Below are 24,421 nucleotides of genomic sequence, written 5' to 3'. Positions count from 1 at the left end.
TATAACTAGCGAGCGGAGCCCTCCTGATGGGCCTCTGCCATTTTGGTCCGGCCGTTCACTTCGCCCCCCCCCCCCCCTCCCTCACACACACACATAATACGCAGCCTTATTGTAGCTAAACAAGAATCTATAGCAAGTCGGACTATTATAGCGATCAAACAATAGCCTTGCTCGGCCGCGTGAAATCCTGCTACGGCATTCTATGTTTTTTTTTCTTTTAGAGCGAACTTTTCTTTTGTATTCGCTCCATAGAACTCTACTTTATCTTACAGCTAGGTGAAATGAAAAGAGCGTCATCATGAGTAGATCTTTTGTTTGATGTTATCCTTCTTCTCCCTAGTTAAGTCAAACCTTCAATTTAGGCCTATCCATAAAAGGTAGCTTCCTGTACCGTTCGCTTTTTTTCCTGACTGCTATATGAAGCATGTGTATGCTCTGAATTTGGCAAACATGCAGGGGACCGGGTTTAAGACCTCTCCGAACGAAATGTAATGCTGATTTATGCCTTACCATGGCATATCGACTTGGTTTCTAACCAGAGAGCTCCCGCTTACGAGCTGCTCTGCTTTACCACTGGGCTATAGCGCCTCCCTTCTTTTAAAAATATCTTTTAAAATTTGCCGTTTTTTTTTGTTAGAATGAGAATCAAAACATGTTTGGTATGTTTTTGTATCTGTGCATTATGTTTTCAAAATTTCACTTTCGCCACTTAATTATACAAATCTACGAATAAATGATTCGAATGTTAGAGCAGAAATCAATGATTGTATTTGTGTCCCTCCCCGTTTTGCGATCATTTATATAGCGCAAAGTAGAAGTCGAATGATAAATTATCACCATGAACTGATTAATGTTTTGTATTGCATTTCCAATTGCTGCTCAACTTTATCACTATCAGGCTACGCTTTTTTGTTTACATCTTCATGACACACATGTTTTGTAATCTCGATATAGTTCCCGGACTCTTTTTTTCTATTTATTCCACTTTTAAAAAGAGCTATGGAATTGTTATGATTTAAAACGCCTTTTGGACGGGCAATTTTCGAAGGCAAATCTCGGGCGTGAAATCCTGCCACGGCATTTTTTTTTTTTTTCCCTGAGGCCACTTAACAAAATATACATGTTTAGCGTCCCCGCCCGCTTCCTTTTGGGGGGCCGCCTCCTTTTTTTGGGGGGGGGGATTAAAAAAAAAAAAAAAAAAAAAAAAATTATAATTTTTTTTTTTTAAAGGCACACTGCCATACTTGTAGCTACTTGCTCCCTCTATATAGAAAACTTTCCCAATCGGTGCCTGTTGGTCCCCCATGATCCTCTTTTTCTTATGTTAAATGAGAGCTGAGTTAATGAGATAGCCACCTGTCACAGTGACCTCGATGGCTCTCTGTGTGGTCTAATCCCTTCTGGCCCAGTAGTGGTGACGGTCTTTAAGAAAAAAACATGAAAAATACTGCTAAAATGGATCTATTACTGATTTTTTTTTTTTTTTAAATGTCGGCGGCCATCTTGAAAAATAGCCGGACTGTCAGGGAAAATGTACCGAGCGGCCATTTTGAAAGAAAAAAAGAGGGCCTCCTCCTTATTATATTTCGAAAAAACAGGACGCTAATAAAACATTTTTTTATTTTTTATGGCCTTAGAGCGAACTTTTCTTTTGTATTAGCTCCGTAGAACTCGACTTTATCAAACAGCGAGGTGAAATGAAAAGAGCGTCATCTTGAGTAGATCGTTTGTTTGATGTTATCCTTCTTATCCCTAATAAGCAAACCTTCAATTTATTAGAACCAAGTCATGGGAGAAAAAAAAAATTTGACTGACAAAATATAAATTCTTCCGAACTCAGGCTGTGGCGATGTGCAACGCGTAGCGTGAATATGAATGACGGGAAAGAAAAATAATTCATTTGTCCATTATTACGACGCTAGAATCATATCGCGATGTGGGAATTATACAAATATGTTGATAATCAATCAAATTACAAACATACACAAGCGACCCAAACAGTAATCAATTTGCCGACTATAACCGCATACATGTACACTCACATCATTCATCTATTATTTGTTGTTGTTTGGGACAATTAAGCTCGCAATTAAACAACCATTAATCGTACATAGTCATCTTTATTTCACATGTCATACAGTCGTCACAAAAAATAAAAGGAGGCGTATTAAACCCAACAAAAATAAATCATAATTTATTCTGATCAAGATAAACGAGTGTATTGATTGCCCCCCAAAACAAAGACGCTCCCACCAGACAAGTTCATGCTGTGCTGTAGCAATGTACATCGCAAAGCTTCGCCACAATGATTGGAAAGATAATACCCCGCCCGTTACGACGCAAAACGGCGCGAGAAGAATAGATCGCGACGCGAGAAGAATACATCATTTTCTTTTACAAACAATGGAATATTTATCAGAACGAAAACCGGAGGAGGGGAAGACAGGCTTTGGCCGACAAATACTTTCTGTATATCAAGTTTAAGCTGCACCGCGCATCACGAGCGAGAACAATGACGGGAGAGATAATCTTCCATCGCCTGGTGGGGCGCAAAAGGGCGCAAGAAGAATAGAGCGGGTTTATACCAACAATAGACAGTTTCTTTTCATATGCAAGAATCAGGTGAGGGTGACTATTGCGCCCCTTCGCGCCCCTTTGCGCCTCAATGCGTCTCTTGGGACGCGACTGTTCTATTCATCGCGCCCCGACGCGTCCGGGCACAGTCGCAACTTTGGAAGGCTCCCCTTACCAAGTCGACTTCTAAAACATACATGTCGTCATGGCGACATATATTATCTTACCAAGTCGACTACCCAAAAAGTAATGTCGACATGGCGAAATAAATTATCTTGCCAAGTCGACTTCACAAAAAGTTCATGTGGATATTATGTGGATATTAAGTCGACTTGACAAGATGAAATATCTCGTCATGTCGTCATGTAGAATGGCACTTTAACGCTTCCGTACGCATGACCATAACTGGTCTTTATCTTTAAAAGAAGTCAAGTACATTATTTGTCATATCCTCTTTAACTAACTAAATTATAGTTTCGTATATGAGTTATTGTTTAGTGCAACCAGACATACAAACATGCACAATTTGTATTGCAAATTATGCATTTGTATACTAAATTATTCGTACTCTTACCAAGTCTTTTTAATTTTCAAGTATGTGAAATTGTGATTTGTCCCGATGTGTTGCTTGAGACTGTAAGATAATAAATGTGATCTAAAAGTATTCAACAAAGGCCATATTTCAATCAGTCCATCATTCATTCTTGAGTTAAGAAATTCACAAAAACATAAAATTTACAAGTGGTATGAATGATTTAGTTTAATTTAGAAGAAACAAAATAATGGGTGAATAATGTTTTAACTTCTTTTCTTTTATCCGTCATTATACATTATTATATCAATCATGCATTATTATACTATATAAGACATCCGTTAAAAATGCAGCAAAGGTGCATTGGGGAGGGAAAATCGGATAGAGAAAATAGTTTGAAATAGAAATATGAGATAAGGATGATCTCTCACCCCCCCCCTCCCCCACCCTTTTCACACATTCGATCACCTAGCACCATAGCTCTCACATTGTCCCACCCTGATATATGTGCCCCCTCTGTGACCCATAGACCCACGTACCCATCTAGCTTTGCTCCAATGAATGTATTATGTTACAGTCACATTTTAACGCAACTTGAACTTGAAATAATAAATAATCTCTGTTCTTCAGACCTCTAAGCTGTTTTTTTTATGTCATTTCATTTCTACCCAGGGAGGTGAGACTTTAAAGTCTCACCTCCCTGTTTCTACCCTTGGATTTGCGTACCACGTGTGCATGAGTCATTGAGTGTACGTGTGCTGTATTTAAACGTCTTTGTGCCCATGTATGTGTGTGCGTGAGTGCGCGCGTACGTGTGTGTATGTGCGTGGGATGGGGGGGGGGTAGGTTAAGAGAAAACTGTCATGTACAGGTTGGAGATTAATTAAAAGAGGTGCCGTGGTCTAGTGGATACGTCACCGGACGGACTGTGGATCACATGGTTCGCGGTTCGAGTCCCACACTGCATGTGGCACCGTGTCCTTCGAGAAGACATTAATCTAAATTGCCACTCTCCATCCAGGTGATGTAAATGGGTACCCGGTAGCTAGGAATAAAGGCATTATGCTATAGTGTCTTATCAGGGTAGCTTGGCTAATTTTCTAACTAAAAGTACAGCGCTTAGAAACATCTGTATCAAGCGCTATATAATTGTCACTATTATTTATACTTATTGTCATTATTGTTTTTATTATTATCATTATCATTATTATCATTATCATTATTACCATCATTATTGTAATTATTACCATTATTATATCTTTAATCCAATTCATGATACGTCTAGCTTTCTAATTTTTCGGATTATTACTATTAATTTGAAAAAGAAATGTCACTGAAATAAGACTTTTACGTGAATTTATCGATCACCAGACACTATAAAAAGAAATGAAATGAATTGTCGGTCGGTCGGTCTCTCTCTCTCTCTCTCTCTGTCCCCATCTCTCTCTCTCTCTCTCTCTCTTTCTCTCTCTCCCTCTCTCTCTGTCTCTCTCTGTCTCTCTCCCTCTCCCTCTCTCCCTCTTTCTCTCTCTCCCTCTCCATCTACATCTCCCCGTCTTTATTTCGCTTTATTTCTTTACCTATCAATATGCGGTTGCCAACTTACACACTCTGAGCATTAGAGAGTGACCGCTTGCGAGTAATTCATGTCTGGTAGCTATTATCGTACATCTACCCTCATGAAATTAGTCATAATCACAGAGAACGATTAACATTATTCTACCTAATACTGCAATTTCCATGAACAAATGTGTATAATAAAGAAATGTGTTCAGCACATTGGAAAGAATAGGACAGACATTATGACCGACTAGTGTAAGGAACATACATAGGCTTGTGGGAAATCTAAATGTGTTTATTTTCTGTATAGTATCGAGCTACGGGAAAAGCCTTGCATGTAAATGTATTGAAAGATCTGTTTTAGACAGTGCAGTGAGGTTTCTTGAGTATGTGCCGCATCTGATGTTCCTTCAATGTGCCCTTTCTATACTCGAATTTATTTGAATAATTTCTACGTTGCGCGAAACAAGACTGCACATTGACCCAGTGATCCCATGGCAAATAGTGGGTTTTCCCCGCTGCCAGACAGCCGTTGAGATGTAGTAATGTGTATATTCCATTGTGTCGTACAATGCAGTTTTCTATGACATGCACATTTATAACATACTTTATGTACATCAATGGCTGGCTTTTCCTGATATAAAAAGTGGTCATTAATAGTGCGTTAGATCGTTTGGAATTCGGATCATTACTATAACCTACGTGTCTACGTCACAATGATGTTTAACTGGGGGCTGGTGGCTGTATGCATTCTTGCAATTTCAGGGTCGAAGGAAGTAAGTATAATTATCCGAGTATTCGGCATTTGTATTTTTTTTTTGCAACCAAATGACTCAATTTTTCATCAACACCCGCGTGAAACTGTGAAAAACTACATGTATATGCATTTACTCTAAACGTTAATTAAAGGCTTTTTATAATTTGTATCGAATTCTTTGAAGAGCATTAATTGTATTGATACTTATTTGACTTTTACTGTGTCAAGATGGCCGACGCAACGTGAACATTGGACCGAAAGCTTCAGTCTCTATACCGTCGGTTGTTCCACTGAGACTACGTCTGGCTCCACTAGACCTCCGGTTATAGAGACTGAACGATCGCCTATGCCAGCCTATGTTGAAGATATCACGGCTAGATTTTAGCCGTTAGGCCCCTCCCACAAACATGAACAAACTTGCCACGGCCGTATTGTTATGCCCCCAAAATCCCCCAAAATGTCATTTTACCTCGTGCATATCCAATTTTACATTAGGCCTAGGCTATAATACATCGGTTCCATTTACTAACTCGATTGAAATAATCCGTTTAATGGTCCCTTTTAAAGGTACTATGTCCCATTTGCAGGCCCAAAAAATGAAAAAGTTAAATTCCAACTGCATTTGAAAGATAATACTAATTTAGAACTTCCCTAAAAAAGGTGGGGCTTGAAAATGTCTTCAAGTGGGAAAACAACGACTATTAGTTGTCAAATCGACTTTAGGGCTATAGAGCCCAAAAGTAATAGTCTTGATTTTCAGACAATTGTACCGAATGGTCATACGTTTTATGCTGCGCAAAGATTCAATCAGTTTAATCTTGGCCATCACAAGAAGTGGGTTATTGATGTAGACAAATGCTCATGTACCCTTTACAACTCTTTTCATGTATGTTATTACCAAAGAAGAAAAAAAGCCAGTCAGTCACTCAATAGTGTCTGACAGTGAAGTCTAGCAAGTAAACGGGTTTCCTTGCATAATTTGAATATGAGGACACTGATAACGTTTAAATTTCACAGATAGGACATACATGACATATTCATAATTCCTGCAAAGTTCTACAGAATTTGAGGTTGGCTGCAAAAGGGTCATAGTACCTTTAAGGAAATTATGGGTCAAAATCGACATCCATGTTGAAAATCTTGCAAGCCGTGTTAAACTCTCGCTGCCGTCAATCTCATCCCTTCTAGTCTACGCCGAAGGCAAAAATGATTATGAAGGAAAAACTGTGACAACGCCATTACGAACGTGTAGATGGCGCACAGTTTGTCCTTCATAATCATTTTGCCTTCGGCGTAGACTAGAAGGGATGAAGGTAGACTAGAAGGGATGTCATTTATGACATGAAATTGTACATATGTATATATATAAATAATTCATAAAATAGTGTGTGGCAAAAATAGTCAACTGTGACTGATTGCCAAACAAAAACAAATCAAGAAGAAGAAGAAGACGGCAGCGAGAGTTTAACACGGCTTGCAAGATTTTCAACATGGATGTCGATTTTGACCCATAATTTCCTTAAAAGGGACCATTAAACGGATTATTTCAATCAAGTTAGTAAGTGGAACCAATGTATTATAGCCTAGGCCTAATGTAAAATTGGATATGCACGAGGTAAAATGACATTTTGGGGGATTTTGGGGGCATAACAATACGGCCGTGGCAAGTTTGTTCATGTTTGTGGGAGGGGCCTAACGGCTAAAATCTAGCCGTGATATCTTCAACATAGGCTGGCATAGGCGATCGTTCTGTCTCTATAACCGGAGGTCTAGTGGAGCCAGACGTAGTCTCAGTGGAACAACCGACGGTATAGAGACTGAAGCTTTCGGTCTACGTGAAAATATACGTTTATAATATTTTTGGGAATTCCCATTGTGTACCCTTTCGGGTGTCGTAATAGACGTATTTCATCATATTTCCCGTTGAAGAAGAAGAGCGGTTTTATCAAAGTAATACATTTTCTAATTTTGTCTATTCATTGTTTATAGTCATTTCCTCATGAATAATATTTCAGACATTATTGCAAAACAACAGCAAAAACATTTCAAATTAAATTGATAATGTTTAACACATGTAGTAGGCCTATTATGAAGCATAATAATGAGTAACTGATAGTGTGCAAACACTATTTCTTTTAACTTTGATTGTAAGCAAGTTTCATTATACATGTACATTCACATTAATGAAATAATTTACAGAATATCATTACTGTAATTATTATTATAATGATTATCAATTATTATGATAATCATAATAATAATAATAGAATGAATATATTTTTCCTTCTTGTTTGGTTTTACATATTCATGTAACTAAATTTTTAAATATATGGTACTCCCCTCTTGCTTTCGAGCATGACTGTAAACTTTTTCGTAAGTGGACCATCTCCAAAAGAGAGCCTTGGTCTTTTACGGTACTCTTGATTCCATGTATTAATGATTGGCATCTGTGCTGAATTTCTGGTTTATATGTGTATATGCTTTCATTGGAATAACTTAACACTGAACTTGAGAAGAATAATAACAATAATAATAATAAACATCATAATGCTAATGATATTATTATAAATAATAGTAATAATAGCTACATTTTATATTGTGCAAGTATCCATCCTAGTGAATGCTCAACGCACTTACCTGCAAGTAGAACCAAGAAGTTACCAACTTTTTGGTAGAACTATTGCCTTGGCTTTAGCCCAGCTGTCCTAAAGCGCCCCCGGGCGCCCCAGCTTTCAAGGAATAATTATGTTCCTACCAGGTACCCATTTACTACAACTGGGTGGGGAGTAGCAAATATAGATTTGCATAAGTATAATGAGATATTGTGAGAAATGCACGAAAAGTTTGAAGAGCTTATTTCTATATAAAGAAGGGGAAAAAAAGACTTCCAAACTATAGTTATATTTCAATAAAAAGTAATATATTGGTCTAGATGGCCAAGAAAGAAGCAAAAGTATGCTCTCTTCATAATGTGCTTCTTTTCAGAAAAGAATAACAACTATTTTACAATCTCAACTAGGAAATGCTATTCACTATTTTCATTACAAAATACTCACTCGCCATGGCTGTAAAAGAACATTCCAATGAGTTATGTAAAAGTGCACTTTTTGTGACCGTGAATCCCAATATTGAACGTGGATAATGTAACGGTACATGCAGGGATGTAGCTCCATGGTCCAAACCTGGGGGGGGGGGGATGGGCGGGTTACCCTATCGATTTATCAGAAGAACAAAAATAATAAGGGAAAAAAGGGAAGAGCAGGAAATGATGTCCTGAAAAGGAGAAGATAAGAATAATGTTATACCAACACGTGCAGGAGAGGAAGGGGAAGGAGTGAGAGAAAAGAGAGAAGGAGAGACGAGATAGAGGGAATGGGGAACAGGAGAGAGAAAGATAGATATTAGATAGAGAGGGGGAGAGAGAGAGTCGAAAAGCGAGTCTGAGAGATAATATAAAAAAGAGATTGATGTTGGCGGGTACATGGGGTGGGGGATATTAGAATAACAAATAACCATATACATTTCAAATTTAAATCCCCCTCATTGACAATGAACAGAAAATTGAACCCGGCCAGCGTATGATATCGCGTTGATTAGTCATTTTTCTTTCATATCGAAATGTAAGAATGAACTTTTGCACTAACGGAACATTCTCATTGAAAAGCAACATGGACAAAAACTGTCGAATGTAACCTTTTGTGAAGCGTCAGGTACACATACACAATATTTCAGATATTGTTTATTTAGTCATTTGTTCCTTTCCGTTGAAGTGGCTGAATGAACTTTAGCACTTAAACGCTACTCGACCGGAAGGATCATAGTTTCCGTACAGTTATGTATAAAAGTTTGTAGCCCATTGTAGATAGACCATACCATGTAATACTAGTTTCAGAAGTAGCAATTACCGATTCTTTTGAAGTTAATACACTGTTGCTCATAAAGTTGGAATGTCTTTTTTTTTTTTACCCCAATTTATGGAATTATTTTAACAATGATTTATTCCTAATAGATCTAGATAAAAGTATACATTCTCAGATTTTATTGAATAATAATTTGCCATTGTTTGTTTTGCATGACTGCTATGTGTATGCTACTATGCTTATCAACTAGGGGACCTACGCCCTTAAGTCATAAATGACAGTAACGAGGATTAATGCCCCACAAAGGGCACTAATATAATAGCACATCGACACGGTTTTGATCCTGAGGCCTCACAATTACTTTGACACAGTTACATCAGAGTAAGAAAATTATATGATCAATATTTACTTACAATTTAAACACCAGTTTGAAAAACAGTTAAATGAGTGATAAATCACATTGAAAATTTATTTCCTTTGATTTCCCTATACACATAGATAATTCATATATATCAAATATACATTTATCTAGGTGCAAACAAGAATTTCGTCGTGCCAAGTTTAAAATGGGTACACCTCATTTTCGAAAAACAAAACCATTGTAAGAGAAACATATTCTAAAGGCCTTCACAACTATAATTATATGCTTTTTGTAATTTCTTAGTTTCTTGATAAGCTTCATGACACATATTACACTTCCTTGATATTTGATCAAATCCGGTGAACTCAATTAAGTAGACTCATGATCAGTCTGGTTAAATTGAAAGTCAGCCAAATTATTACATCAATCCCACTTGAAAGCTAAACACGACTATGTTACTTAAAGGAGCTGCACACCATCTTATTCCTTGTTTGTTTGATTTTATGTTTGATCTCTTTTTTTGGTATTATTAATATGCATGATTTATTGATGAAAGAACAGATTTATAATTTGTGTGTTTATTATAAGTTTTGGTGGCTAATTGGTAGACAGACAATTGTGCGCTTAGAATGAACCATATTAAGCGCTCAGCAAATGTTGTGTATTATTGTTATTATTATTATTATTATTATTAATACCTCCAATATTGATAAACATACACAATAATCCCATCTGTTGATCTTCCTACCCTAATACCTAGGGGGATAGAGTGTCCCAGGGAGCAACCGCGAACAGGAAAAAGGGAGGGAGGGGCGGGAGAGCAACCAAAAGACTTATTATTCTTTATTCGTTGCTATTCTATCTTTCTGCTACAAAATGTTGGACAGCAGCGCGCAGTACAGCTACAGGGAGGGTTCAAGGTTTACTTATAAAATAATGATTCATAATGCAATAGTACGTAAGACATATTCGCGTGCGGCATGGGCGCGCTGCAGGTAGGTCGAATGTCAATGGGGATTCCCCATCTGTAAGAAAGCGCGATCTCACTCTGCAGTGGATTACGTGTTATAGAGTCACATGCCCATTAATCATACATCAATGTAATGGGATATAGAAAAGGGATATAATTGCGTTACATTGTGGATTGGATCAGTCCGTAGGGATACTCGCTTCAAAATGAAGTTCTACAATGGACTGGTCGCATTATTGGCTGTTGTAGTCTCCGGAGTAGATTCAAGTAAGTATCTAAACTGAGGAAATTATCACATATATCATGCGTATTATAACGAAGTTGGTATTGCATGCATGCATTGTTGTCGGAATTAACATGATTAATGTATCTTCTTAATGTTAATCTAAAATTCCTACCTGACTCAAACCAGGCCTGCCTCAAACTATGCGTATAAAACATAATAATGATAATAATGTTCAATTCTTATGTAGCACATATTACATAATGGTATATTACATAATTAACATAGTTGGTATTGCATGCAGGTATCGTTGTCGGAATTAATGATTACCTATCTAAAATATTAATTAGGCGACTCGGTTTCTTGGATTCTCTTAAGAAGGGGAGGCTCAGCAATAAGTAGATTTTCTTTAAAAGTTATTTTGTCAAGATGGCTGCCGCGTTTCCATGATGCGTCATTTTGGGGATTTCCACTATTACAAAATAATGTATAGTTAAGAGATGTCTTCATGTAAAGCCCACCGCACACTATACGATCTTCCTGAGATCCTATTTTCGAAGAAACTGCAATTATATTAGATATAGAAATCAAAACAAACACGGCTTCCTGATGTAAGTTCTAAAGAATGATAAGAATACTAAAAACTGAAATTCGAGTGCATTTACGCCTTCTAGTTAGAAAAAAACCAAATCGGCTTCAAAGCGTAGACAGTACTCTATGACGTCATCACAATTCTGGGCCGATTTTGGTATAAAGGATGCTTGAAATCCCTTGAAATTTTTCTTATTCAAATGACTATTTAAATCCTCGATCAAAAGGGTTATTAAAAGTTTGAATATTCGTATAACATGCTTTTGCAAATTCTTCCAGAAAATCAGATCGTATACAGGCAGCCAGCATAGTGTGCAGTGGGCTTAAATGTTTTAAAACTCTAATAAAAGTCAATAAAAGTGACAATGTGAATTGCAAATAAAACTTATTAAAAAATAGTAATTTCAAAATGACTTTGTAAATATGTTAATACTTTATACAGTAACCGCCTTAGTCTAAGCTGGCGGTCACTCTTTATACAACGAATAAATAATAACGAAACAAAAATAACATGATAGATGAACCAGGGCTAGGACGGGTAATTTGCTTTATTTCAGTTATGAACATTTTTTTTAAATCTATACAGGGCAGCTTTGTCATTTACATTTACATTTCGTCAATTGTAATCCATTCCTATGGAAGTAAACATTTCTTTTTGTTTAATGATATTTAAAAACAAACAATAAAAGGATCTGAAAAAATGAAGTAAAATTCAACATGGTTAATCTACATTTGCATTACTGCCTATAGAGACAATATGATGTCGTTAAAGTACAGATTAAACAAAATCATTTTCATGGTAATCTTTATTTTTCGTAAGTCCATTATCATACACTTCCATAATTTTTGATTACTTGTACATTAAATCGCAATAGTTGGGTACAATCATGAATTATGAGTCATCACTGATTAAACAACTGGTGTCTATTTGTCTGAAGAATCCTTTATGTAGTTTCTGGAGGAATAAAAGAACGACAGAGGCCCAAATTATTCAAAGGCTGGAATACAACTCAAAATAGATCATGCACATTCTTATTTAAAATCAGCGTGGACGAGACTTGCCGAATGTAACATAGTGTGAAGTTTCAGATATTGAAGATATTGTTTATTTAGTCATTTTTCGTTTCCATTGAAATGACTGCATGAACTTTGGAACTAACGGTACTCGATCGGAAGGATCATAGTTTCCGTACAGTTATGTACTGAGGTTTGTAACCCAGATTGGATAGACCACGCGTCTTATAAACGTTTTAGAAGTAACGATAGTTATAATACGCATAGATACCATTAATCACATAGAAAGTACTTTTTGTATTATACGGGGTACGACACGTTGTGTAAAATATTACACGATACGTCTTTGGTAGTGAACTATTCTATATACAGGAAGGCAGAAACTTCAGAGAAAATCTGAATGAAACCAGCCAAAAATGAGAAAGTTATGAACTTTTGACAGTTGTAATTACTATACGTATGGGATCATCAAATAGGCTAAATCGGTATGTCGCTGTGATGTAATGACGGACAACTTTCCCATTTGGTCCAAAACATAATATGACTAAAATTTCATTTGTTTTCTTTGTTCAAAAATGCACAAATCTATGACTCAGGGGATCTTTTATCTTTAGAGGACCGATGATAATATGCTTTCCATAGTATATTTTGAGAAGTGCCCCAACGAAGAAGGCACTTAGGAGAAAAACAGAAATTAATAATGTTATGTACATGACACACGGGAGAGTTATCCGCGACGACATCACAATCCACTGACTAAACTAGCAATTTGAGATTCCCGTAGACTTCGTGATCTTATATTTCAAACATTCAATTAAAAAAAAAAATCCCTATTTATTTCCAACTTTTTTCAGGAGTTGGATCGCCCTTTAATGGTTGAATCCAGTTTTATTATTGTCGGAAATGAAAGCAGGAAGTGATATATACATGTAATTTTCATTGTTAAGGGATAATGACGTGCTAGAGAGAGAGAGAGAGAGAGGAGGACAATGACGTGCTAAAGAGAGAGAGAGAGAGAGAGAGAGAGAGGGGAGGATAGAGAGAGAGAGAGAGAGAGAGGGGAGGATAGAGAGAGAGAGAGAGAGAGAGGAGGATAGAGAGAGAGAGATAGAGAGAGGGAGGGAGAGAGAGGGAGAGAGGAGGATAGAGAGAGAGAGGGAGGGAGAGAAAGGGAGAGAGAGAAAGAGAAATAAAGAAAGACAGACAGACAGATAGAAAGGAGAGGGGGAGAGATAGACAGACAGACAAAGGAGAGGAAATAAACAGACAGCGAAGGAGAGGGGGAGAGAAAGAGCGACAGAGAAAGAGACAGACTGACTGACAGAGAGAGAGAGAGAGAGAGAGGGAGGTGAAGGGTAGGAGGGGGAAGAGCTGATAGATAAAGACAGATAGGCAGGGAGAAGGGACCTTATATCCCGTCTTTTTTTTATCTACAAATCGCAATACTACTTTGGTAATTATTTAGAGAACTTGTAATCGGACCAATCGGAAGAGTTGCGTGTACTAGTTAAGTTTAAAGTTGATGAGATGTAAGGTGATTGGAAACTAATTTACATTTGACAATTCATATTATAATTGGAATATTATTCTTACTATATGTAAGATATTCTATTCTGTCAAAGTGTAAGTTAAAATAGTCATGTATTTTTGCCGTATAAAATAACATTACATATTTCCCCTGGGGAGTATAATTCAGTTTTTACTGCAAAGATGTTTCTCAGAACCTTAGATCACCACCCACCTGTGCAGACTTTAGGGGTGGGTCGATGTCTTTCCATTTTCCTGGAAAATATCACCCTAATATAATATATGCAAGTTCAACGGGGAACAAATCCATCATTGTTACTGCGGAACCTACAGCTGCCTACTGATGTAAACATATTGATATATTGTCGCAAAGCCTTTCCTGAAATGACTTAAACATAACGTTTAGTTTTAGTTATGCTATTACATTGTGAAACAAAAAAACTGTCTGGTAATAGAAGCAAGGAGTAAGGTTGGATGATTATGAAGCACGTAAGGTATTTGTGTACTACTGCGAGGTTATGGAATCATTATCATTATTATACATTTGACTTGGTCTTGCTGAAAATCACATGAACGACACACAAAAATGTGTAAATGGGGCTACAGAGACATTATGGCAGGAAAGTTGGTCGACATACTTCAGCCATCTCTTGCCACATTTCCGGTATGAGGGCATTTAAAGTGCCATTTTTATTAAATGATATTCTTCCAAAACAACAAAAATAATTTAAGAAGAGCTAGCAAATATTTGTGTATCTTTTCCTGAACTGAATCTTCTCGTTAAGGGTAATGTCAATACCCTTTAGTATTGCTGTTAGAAATCATGTTCAGATCATATAAGACGCCATTATCGCGTTCGCACATTTCAATAGGTGACGTAAAAACCTATTAAAACCACAAATTATTATGTGGCTGTTGTGATTAATTTATTTCTGATTATATATGTTATAAGTTTGGTCGCCCATATAGGTTCATTTTTTAGGCCGCCATGACCTTCAATCCTTAGCTTAAAGGTTAGTACCAGTTTTAGAATCGCCCTCCCTCTCAAAAAATGTAATGGAAGCTCTTATTACCAATCATGCGAAAGAATTTTTTTGACTAATACGTGATGATACAAAGTTTGCCGGGAAACCGCCTACTAATTGATATATTTGGTAAATTATTATATCTATCAGGACCGGATAGATATCGCGCACGTGCCGCGTAGTCCCATATACATCTTGCTGCACAGAGTGCTGGTAACTTTACCAAGACGTGGCCAAATTTCTTATCATTTCGATGATTCAAGAACCTTGCAGTACACAATATTGCTAGATGATCAACCTTTTCTGATAGATTCCACAACCTTTCTTTTACAATGCAATCGCATGACCAGAACTGGTCTTTACCTTTAAGATGGCGGTCGCCTGCATTTATCAACTATTTTTTTTAATAGGTACAATTTTTTTTTCTTTTTATAATTATGATATGATTATATACATGTATGTATTCTCACTTTCGTTAGTCATATATATATGTACCTAGTTTGTATATATCTTTTTTATTATGTCGAAAAATGTAGAAATAAAATCAAACTAATCAAAATCAAATCAAATGTGATTTTGTTTGATGAACGTCTTTTTGACCGTGTGTAGGTCTAATCATGCTTTTATAAATAATAAAACTTGTCTTGCACAATGGACTTCATTAACAAAACAATCTTTATTATTAACATATTATTCTCAGACCTCGAGGTAACCACGGACCCCAATGCTACAGCTTTCAGGGGTGGCAGTATTACTCTAACGTGCCGTTTCATCGGTGAGCCATTTGCCATCTACTGGTACAAACACAACCGGACAGGTGCCCCCGACAACACGGCGGATATCGTGGTGCGGTACTTTAATGGTCAGTGGCTCTCGAGCGATAAGTACCCGAGGTACAATATTACCTCTGATTATTCCATGGTGATATCAGATGTTCAGATTGAGGACGAGGAGACGTATTCGTGTGAAGTTGTTCTGAAAGATGATGCATCAGGAAAGAACAATACAGATCTGACGGTTATAGGTAAGTTAAAAATATGCAACAAGAATGAGACTTATCCCTACCCCCCCCCCCCCAAACAGGGATAGAGAGTAGAGAGAGAGAGAGAAAGGTCGATTGATGTTAATATAGGTAAGAACTAGAGATGCGATGGTTATAGGCACGATACAAATATGCAACACGAATGAGACTAATCCCTATCGCCCCCTCTCACACACACACACACACGCACACACGCACACACACACACACACACACACACACAGAGGGAGGGATAGAGAGAGAGAGAGAGAGAGAGAGAGGGAGAGAAAAGTCGATTGATGATACAACAGGGAAGAACTACACAGATCTGATAGTATAGCTGAGTCAGAAATATGCAACATGATAACCCCAAAATAATGTATAATGGAGCCACCGGGGGTGGGGGGGGGGGGTCACTCTCATACACAATTGCTACCCACCCATGTCCATCGACCTCTGAAATAGACACTAGTTGCGTATCGCACCTAATAATTGACTGCTTAGGCCAGATTTATCTTTAGTCCATGGACTAACTCAATATCATTTCTCAATTGGTGGACTAACTGATCCATGGATTAAACACCCGACTTAGTTAGTACATGTACTAAAGTTAATCCATGGAAATATTACCATGGTTACAGTTTCTGCACATGCTCAGTCGACACTACAGCTACTGTTACAGCAACAGACATGAAGGGAGTTTAACATTAACATTAAAACCAATTTACATGAAACAGGGGACAGGGTATATGATGGTGGTACCCCCCCCCCCCCCCCTTTCCCCTCACACGATCCTTGGTTTGAACATGATATTGGCAATTTGTTTCACTCTTTCTCTCTCTCCACCTCTCACTCTCTCTCTCTCTCTTTCTCTCTCTCTCTCTCTGCTTGTCTCTCTATCTCTTTTATTTGTTCCTCTTTCTCTCTTCATCAGTAAATGGTGTATCTCTATCCTTTTCTGTCGATGCTCTTCGGCATAAATGAAGATAAGCTAATGGAATCCTTGTATTATTTTGGTGGGCTAAATGAGCAGATTTGTTGTAGAATTTTAAAAGTCGCTATCCATAAATAAATGATACGGTGGCCCTGGTTAATACTTTGTTTCTTCTTCAAAATTTCATATCCATGACCAGCCCTCGCGAATCCTCTTCACCCTGTCGTGAGCGGCTGCATAATGACCAAGCCTAGAGAGTGCGTCTATGAAGTACAAGGGGCCGACACTGAAATATTCGCGTTGAGGTGCAGGGTGGAGCAGGTCAGACCTGCTGTTTCTCTCTCCTGGACTACTCGAAGAGATGTGGAGATAGAAACACCAACTATACCAGTCACAGATCCAAAGGATGGACTGTTTAACGCTACCAGAGACCTCACGGTGAGTGAAATATTATAATGTTTTTAAATCATCATAATGATGATAGCAATACTATACTACTGCTACTACTTAATACTACTACTACTACTACTACAACTACTACTACTACTACTACTACTACTACTACTACTACTGCTACTACTTCTACTACTACTTCTACTACAACTTCTACTACAACTAATACTACTGCTGTTACTTCTATACTACACTGTCGCTCATATCGGTGGAATATTTTTGTTTTAACCCAATTTATGGAATTATTTTAAAAACAATTAAAAAATAATAGATCTAGATGATAGTATACATTCTCAGATTTTATTGAATAATAATTTGACAAAGTGTGTTTTGCGTGACTGCTAAAGCATGTGTATGCTACTATGCTTACCAAATAGGGGAGCTGCGCCCTTACGTCATAAATGACAGTAATGAGGATTAATGCCCCACAAAAGGGCACTAATATAACACATCGACACGATTTTGATCCTGGGGCCTCACAGTTACGAGGCCATTGCTTTGTCACTGAACCATGACTGTACGCAGCGGGGGCTAGGGTAGGGGGCAGTTTCCATGAATTAAAAAAAACACAGAAAATGCAATAAATTTTCAATAATTTATTGCATTTTTGCCCGGTCCCCATAAACAAATCCTCTGGATGGCCATGCATTATGGCTCAAGGCATGGGCACACAGAGGATTTTTTAATGTTGTGAACCGGGGTAAAATACAATAAATTATTGGAAAATTATTGCATTTTCTGTTTTAAAAAAAAATATTTATGGAAACTGGCCCCTACCCTAGCCCTCGCTGCGTGCAGTCATGGTTCAGTGACAAAGCAATGGCCTCGTAACTGTGAGGCCCCAGGATTAAAACCATGTCGATGTGCTATATCACTGCTACTACTACTACTACTATTACTGTACTACTACTGCTACTACTACTGCTTCTATAATACTACTACTACTACTACTACTACTACAACAACAACTACTACTACTACCACTGCTACCACAACTACTGCTTCTACTTCTACTACTACTACTACTACTACTACTACTACTACTACTATACTACCACTACTACTGCTACTACTACTACTTCTATACTACTACTACTACTACTACTACTACTACTATTACTTATACTACTTCTACTACTACTAATACTACTACTACTGCTGCTACCACTACTTCTGCCACCAATACTACTGCTAGTACTACTTATACTACTACTACTTATACTACTACTACTTATACTACTACTACTGTTACTACCACTGCTACTACTACAACATCTACTCTACTACCACCACTACTGCTGCAACTACTAATACAAGGACTACTACTACCACCACCAATACCACCACTATTACCACCAATTACTCTTGCTGGACATGAAATTAGCCTTTCCAATGTATGTCGCAACCCCGACTCAAATAGGACAATGTCTACACAAATTCAATATGTCTCAAAATCAGTACGTTACGGTTATCTGTTACGCAATTTGGGTTTTATTCGTAAATAACTTAACCGTAGTGCAACTGAAAAAATTACTCATGCATGAATTTTATCTCGCTTAGATTTTGGTAATGGCCTTTTGTTTGGTTTGCCTCACAACCTACTCGCAAAATTACAAAAATTACAGAATGCTGCTGCTCGTGTCGTGACCCTGTCCAACAAGTGCAGTCACATCACACCAGTTCTCAAATCACTCCATTGGTTGCCCGTAGAAGAACGTGTTGTTTTCAAGATTATTTTGCTATCATTTCACTGTATACTTGGCTCTGCTCCGCAGTACAACATCGGCTTGATTAATCATTACTTTCCCTCTAGACAGCTACGTTCTCAAAACTCTGGCTTACTTGTTACTCCTAGGGTTAAAACCAAGTGGGGGAGTGTACCTTCGCTCATGCTGGGCCTTCATTGTGGAATACTCTCCCTCAATTGATTCAGAATAGCAGTTCTGCTGAAGTGTTTAAAAAAAATCTTAAGAAATATCTGTTTATTTAGCTAATAATTGATTACCATTACCTTTCATGTCTGTACCTTTCCTATTGCACTTTTGTATATATTTATCATGTATTTCATCTTTTGCAAAAGCTGCGCCTTGAGCATTTGACTGTCAAGTGGATTTGGCGCCTTATAGATCTTGTGTATTATTATTATTATTATTATTTATTATTACTAATATTGCTACAGTACTACCACTACTACTATTGCTACTACTATTACAACTGCATATGTAGTATATTTAGGGTTATCCTTAACAATTTTCCATATTCAAAGTGCTCATGTTGTGACGAAATTTTCATTTGATCACACTTCTTTTACCCCTTTTGTAATGATGTTACCATCATGTAGGTATCCAGGACAGAGATTGAGAATGGAGAGTCCTTTGTTTGTCAAGCCAGTGGTGATAGTGTCAACGGGACGTCAAAATTGGTGGTGACTTTTAAATATCCATCAGGTATGTCAATCTTAAGCCTCTTTCAGATAATTATGAAGTTTTATACCGCGGCAGTCGTTTTTTTCTTAATGATGACGTTAAAGCGAATACGCTTTATATTGGTATATATATTATAAAATTTCTACCTTAAATATAATACAAAGTTTTGGTTTGGGGTCATGAATTTGGTTCAATAAACATATTAGAAGCACACGCGATGTTACGTGATGAAAGTGTAAATAATAAACTATTTAAGTTGTATGGCTCCCTCTCAAGACTGATATTACTTTAGCTTTACAACGATGTTTTTTGACGACAATCGACCGATTTGCTATTCTCGTTTGGAAATTATGTATCAGAACTGCATATTCTGCAATTGTCATGGTCGTAGCTTCCATGGAATGGCCTTAGGGGCTATTTGAAATATTTGTAATTTACCGGGAGCACCGGTAATACTCATTTCTAATTACTCATAATTTCAACAACTAAAATCCAGTGACCGTTAATTTATTTAATTAATTAATTAATAATAACAATAAATGAGTCGGCTGGTTGCGCGTATTATAACCAACACGAAAAAGCCTACAATATTGGCATTGGCTAGAATAAATCGTATAATTCGCTATCTCGTTTTTCAACGGCTGGTTCAAAATTGCTGAATATTTGTGGGGCACCACACATATTAGGGCGCTTTTGTGTAGCGTCCTCTGCAACAAAACTCAACTTTCCCTTTAAGATTGATAAATGTTATCTTCCTAATGTATTCATATTTTACCAACAGAGGGAGGTCTTTCAGGTGGAGGGAAAGCTGGGATTGTCATATTTGTTCTCATAGTCGTAGCAATTGGCATCGGCATCGGCATCGGCTTTTTTCTTTGGAGAAGTGAGCTAAAAAAATTTTAATACATTTTTACGATTTGGTTAGTTTTACAATTCAAGATTCAAGATTTATATCTTATCTGTTCACATATTATAATGGGAAATTGGCTTCCATTTGAGTGACACGCAGTCTAGATGTAAGCTATTATGAAATCATTTGGGGATGGTTAGAAGGGGGTTGAATCATTCTCTCAAGTTATTCATGTGTATATGCACGCATCGTTGAATTCCGAACAAAGTCTTTTCCATACAATTTAGATATTTTGTCCAGGTGATGTTTAGTACTTCGACCTACAAATCAATTATCTGTCATTGAAAAGGTTTGATCAAAAAAGAGGAGAAAGAAGAAGAAGGAAAAAGAGGCAGAGGAAGAAGAAAAGGAGGAGGGTAAGGAAGAAGCAGAAGGAAGAGGAGGAGGGAAAGAAAAAGAAGCGTTAACTACTTAATTGTTTTAAAGATTTAAAACAGAATATATGCTACTTAGGTAAGTACAACAAATGCGAGCAAAGCCAAAATACACAGTTGTAATTTACAACATGATCTTTCTTTTGTGACGTCATACAGGAAAGGAGGAGGAAAAGAAGAAGGAACAGGAGAAGGATCCTGAAAAGGAGCCTCTGTCGCCATTACAAAGTAGGAATATGAGGGGAGAAACCACTGAGGAAAAGGAGCGTTCCGTTATAAAATTTAATTAGATCACGTCTGAATGTGATTCTCTAATTATTATAGTCAGTTACAAGCAAATGATAATTGTCATCGTAGTATTTTAATAGGAGCTAATCATGTTTGTCCCCTACAAACTTTGGGGGCAGTTGTAGACCCAATTATTTGGATGATTAGTATTCCATCTGTATCATAGTTAAATATGATTGTGACTAGGCAAAACATTACATGGAAATGCCCATAAAGCTTCGTTTAGACTGGGAGGGTAGACAGCAGTGGCTTTTTTTGTTGCTATTGTGACGTAAGAGCAAAACACTTCCTATTTCTTATGATATATAGCAACGTGAATACGTGCAGGACCTCTGTTTCGCGCACTTTCCATTCATTTGAAGAAGAAAAGAGGACAAATTGCGTTTTTTTATCATATCTGGACGAGAATTAAGTTGAACGGACACATAAATACATTCATATTGAGCCATGTTTATCAAACAAATTTTAAAGTGTTCTCCCTTTCTTTTTGCCCCACTAGTCGAATTCGAAGACTTAGCCAAGAAAATCAATGGCTACACACGGGGTCCTTTTCTGGGCTGGAGGTAAAGGAGGGCCGAAGTTGGTCGAAGGTAACCCGATTGGGTGTGTTCGGTGTGACGCATGCTGGGAAGTCCTCTCTCGTACGATCCCTCAAATATTCTCTCACAGGTAAGAACTTGACCTACACTCACGGTTGCCCAAAACTTGGAATAATTCTTCTCCACCTCTTGTCATGAAATAAGTTTTCTAACAATTGATTTACTCTTGATGGTTGTTTTATCTTTTCTTCTCCTCAGAACTGTATTGATCAATCTCTATGACTCTTACAGTGAGAGTTTATTTCAAATTGCAAAAATTTCTCTTCAAGAGTAACATTTGACGCTTATATTTTGAATGATAGTAACACGCCATGGAACTATTAATGAACGAAACAAGTTATTATTTGGTGATTGGTACACTTTAAATTGGAAAATATTTCTATATATACAGCAGTAACATTTGTCACTCATATTTGAATAAATTTACGACATGAAACTACTCATATAAGAAATGACTTATTTGAGTATATGTGTGATTTGTACACTTTAAGGTGAATTCGGCACCGTGGAAGTGGCCCAATCTCACTCCATAGGGGGCGTAACCGTCATCCCAAAGCCGTTTCGCCTAACCGACCATATAACCGTAGTTGATAACCGGGGACTGAAGGATCTAGATGTATCCTGCATCAAAGACATTATGGACCAGATTCGTGAGTACTTACCTGTTCGCTAGGAACGGTCCTGGTTTTAAACTTTGCGCTTGCGAATCTTCGGAGCTGTAGTTAAGGTGCGCATAAACATTACTGCGGAACGTCCTTAAACAACGACCCCGGACCCGAGTTCACACGGCAAATGACCGCTTGAAGTTCTAAAGTACATGCTGGGTAGGCAGTCGATGTAACTAAAGGCGAAATCGCGAATTTTATAACTGCGTCCACACGGCATATCGTATCCGGACAACTACCTCCCGGACATTCATCCCCGGATAACCACCCCTTGGATTACCACCACCTAGGACAACGACCCCCGGACAACTACCCCAGACAACCACCTCCTAGGACAACCCCCTCCAGGACAACTACCCCGACAATTAACCCCAGACAACTACCCCTAGGACAACTACTCCCGGACAAATTCCCCAGACAACAACCCCCTATGATAGTTGTCCGGGCATAGTTATCCTAGATGATGGTTGTCGTAGGTGGTAGTTGTCTAAGGGAAGTTGTCTGGGGATAGTTTTCCTAGGGTGTACATGTAGTTGTCTGGGGGTAGTTGCCCGGGGGGGGGGGGGAATTGTCGTGGAGTTGCTGTCCTAGTTGGTAGTTGTCCTAGGGAGCAGTTGTCTTTGAGGGTAATTGTCCTAACTCACATATTAGGACATAAAGTGGTGTGCCGCTATCATGGGTCACTTTTTCACAACAAAATCCCTAAACATGGGTCCAAATTTTAACAAAAATACCATTAAAATGGGTCCGTTTTTATCAAAAAACACCGAAATTTAAAACAAAGATACACTGATCCGTATCCGGACAACTAACCCCTAGAGGTAATTGTCCTTGACAATAACATCCGCTTACGAGTATACAATGTACTTTGTTTTTCTTCTTTTTCAGGCGGCCAAAGCAAACTTTTGGAAGGAACCGTCGATTTTCCTATCCTGGTTTTCGAGTAAGTAGCGTCTCATAACCTTCTTCGTGCTGGACATTAAGAAAACTACCCAAGACTATTCCGAGATACGTAGAAAGAAATTAGTGATACATATGAGGTTGGGTTGTGTTTATGACATATTTCTGAAATATAAAGAGAATAAAATACGAGGCCATAGAGCCATTTCTGCTCTATATAGCTATAAACTGTTTCATGCGGATCCGTAGACCACCTATAGCCCGTGCATGCGATGGAAAGTATCATTAATTGAACGTGTAACATAACGGAAAATTAGATCGAAGTGAACATTTTCTCTTTTCTTCTTAATAGAGAGCACTCTAAAATCAATCGATATTCTCCTAAACAAGTGATCCCTGACGTCTCTCCCCAAAAAGTGAAAATAGAGTGAAAATTCACTCTTTTTTAGAGAGCGTATACTCCGATTCCATTATGTCTTGAAGGTGCGAAGTCTTTCTAATTATCACGATCATCATTTTTTGTGATTATGTTACAGTGCCAGGCAGCCGTTAACGCACTGGACAAGTTTCTACCAGACTTTGTAAAGGCGATTCGTGGCGAATTTGTAATTATGTTGTTTCTACAATTTGTTTATTACGAAGTTAGTTTGAGTCTGTTTTTTCTCCATGTGTATGCCTTCTTTGATTTGAGTTTTACGACTCCTCTGCTTTGAATTTAAATTGTTTAAAGTTTATTAGTGTAATTAACTTATAAACACAACCTGGGTAACTCTTTTTAATTTGGAGGTGTGGTGGTTCATTTACTTGATTTTCATTCCTATTGTTCAGGGTTCGAATCCCAGCCCAGCACTAAGGTC

General features: G+C 37.6%; 1 protein-coding gene across 2 annotated transcripts; it reads left to right on the top strand.

Annotated features, from left to right (window-relative positions):
• Window positions 1-4,619: 4,619 nt before the first annotated feature.
• LOC100893534 lies at window positions 4,620-24,170 on the top strand. 2 transcript variants are annotated; one of them, XM_030978288.1, is made up of 10 exons: window positions 4,620-5,442; window positions 15,695-16,018; window positions 17,149-17,387; window positions 19,744-19,849; window positions 20,610-20,711; window positions 21,272-21,340; window positions 21,900-22,069; window positions 22,491-22,649; window positions 23,553-23,607; window positions 24,101-24,170. In XM_030978288.1, the coding sequence occupies exons 1-7, from the start codon at window positions 5,412-5,414 to the stop codon at window positions 21,965-21,967; spliced, it is 939 nt and encodes a 312-aa protein (XP_030834148.1). In that variant the 5' UTR covers window positions 4,620-5,411; the 3' UTR covers window positions 21,968-22,069; window positions 22,491-22,649; window positions 23,553-23,607; window positions 24,101-24,170. The 2 variants fall into 2 exon arrangements, with proteins under 2 accessions (XP_030834148.1, XP_030834147.1); XM_030978287.1 differs by lacking the exon at window positions 4,620-5,442 and adding an exon at window positions 10,744-10,881.
• The last annotated feature ends 251 nt before the right edge of the window (window positions 24,171-24,421 follow it).

Source organism: Strongylocentrotus purpuratus, unplaced genomic scaffold (assembly GCF_000002235.5).
Source record: "Strongylocentrotus purpuratus isolate Spur 01 unplaced genomic scaffold, Spur_5.0 spur5_scaffold_1, whole genome shotgun sequence".
In the NCBI taxonomy this organism is placed as follows: Eukaryota; Metazoa; Echinodermata; class Echinoidea; order Camarodonta; family Strongylocentrotidae; genus Strongylocentrotus; species Strongylocentrotus purpuratus.
The sequence above is the reverse complement of the archived record's forward strand: the minus strand, read 5'-3'. Positions and strand labels throughout refer to the sequence as shown.

Excerpts from the sequence above, each read along its gene's own strand:
- LOC100893534 (XM_030978287.1), top strand. The coding sequence starts at position 10,821 with ATGAAGTTCTACAATGGACTGGTCGCATTATTGGCTGTTGTAGTCTCC. Across the intron at positions 20,712-21,271 it reads CGGCTTTTTTCTTTGGAGAA|GAAAGGAGGAGGAAAAGAAG; the intron begins GTGAGCTAAAAA and ends GACGTCATACAG. Across the intron at positions 21,341-21,899 it reads GCCTCTGTCGCCATTACAAA|TCGAATTCGAAGACTTAGCC; the intron begins GTAGGAATATGA and ends TTGCCCCACTAG.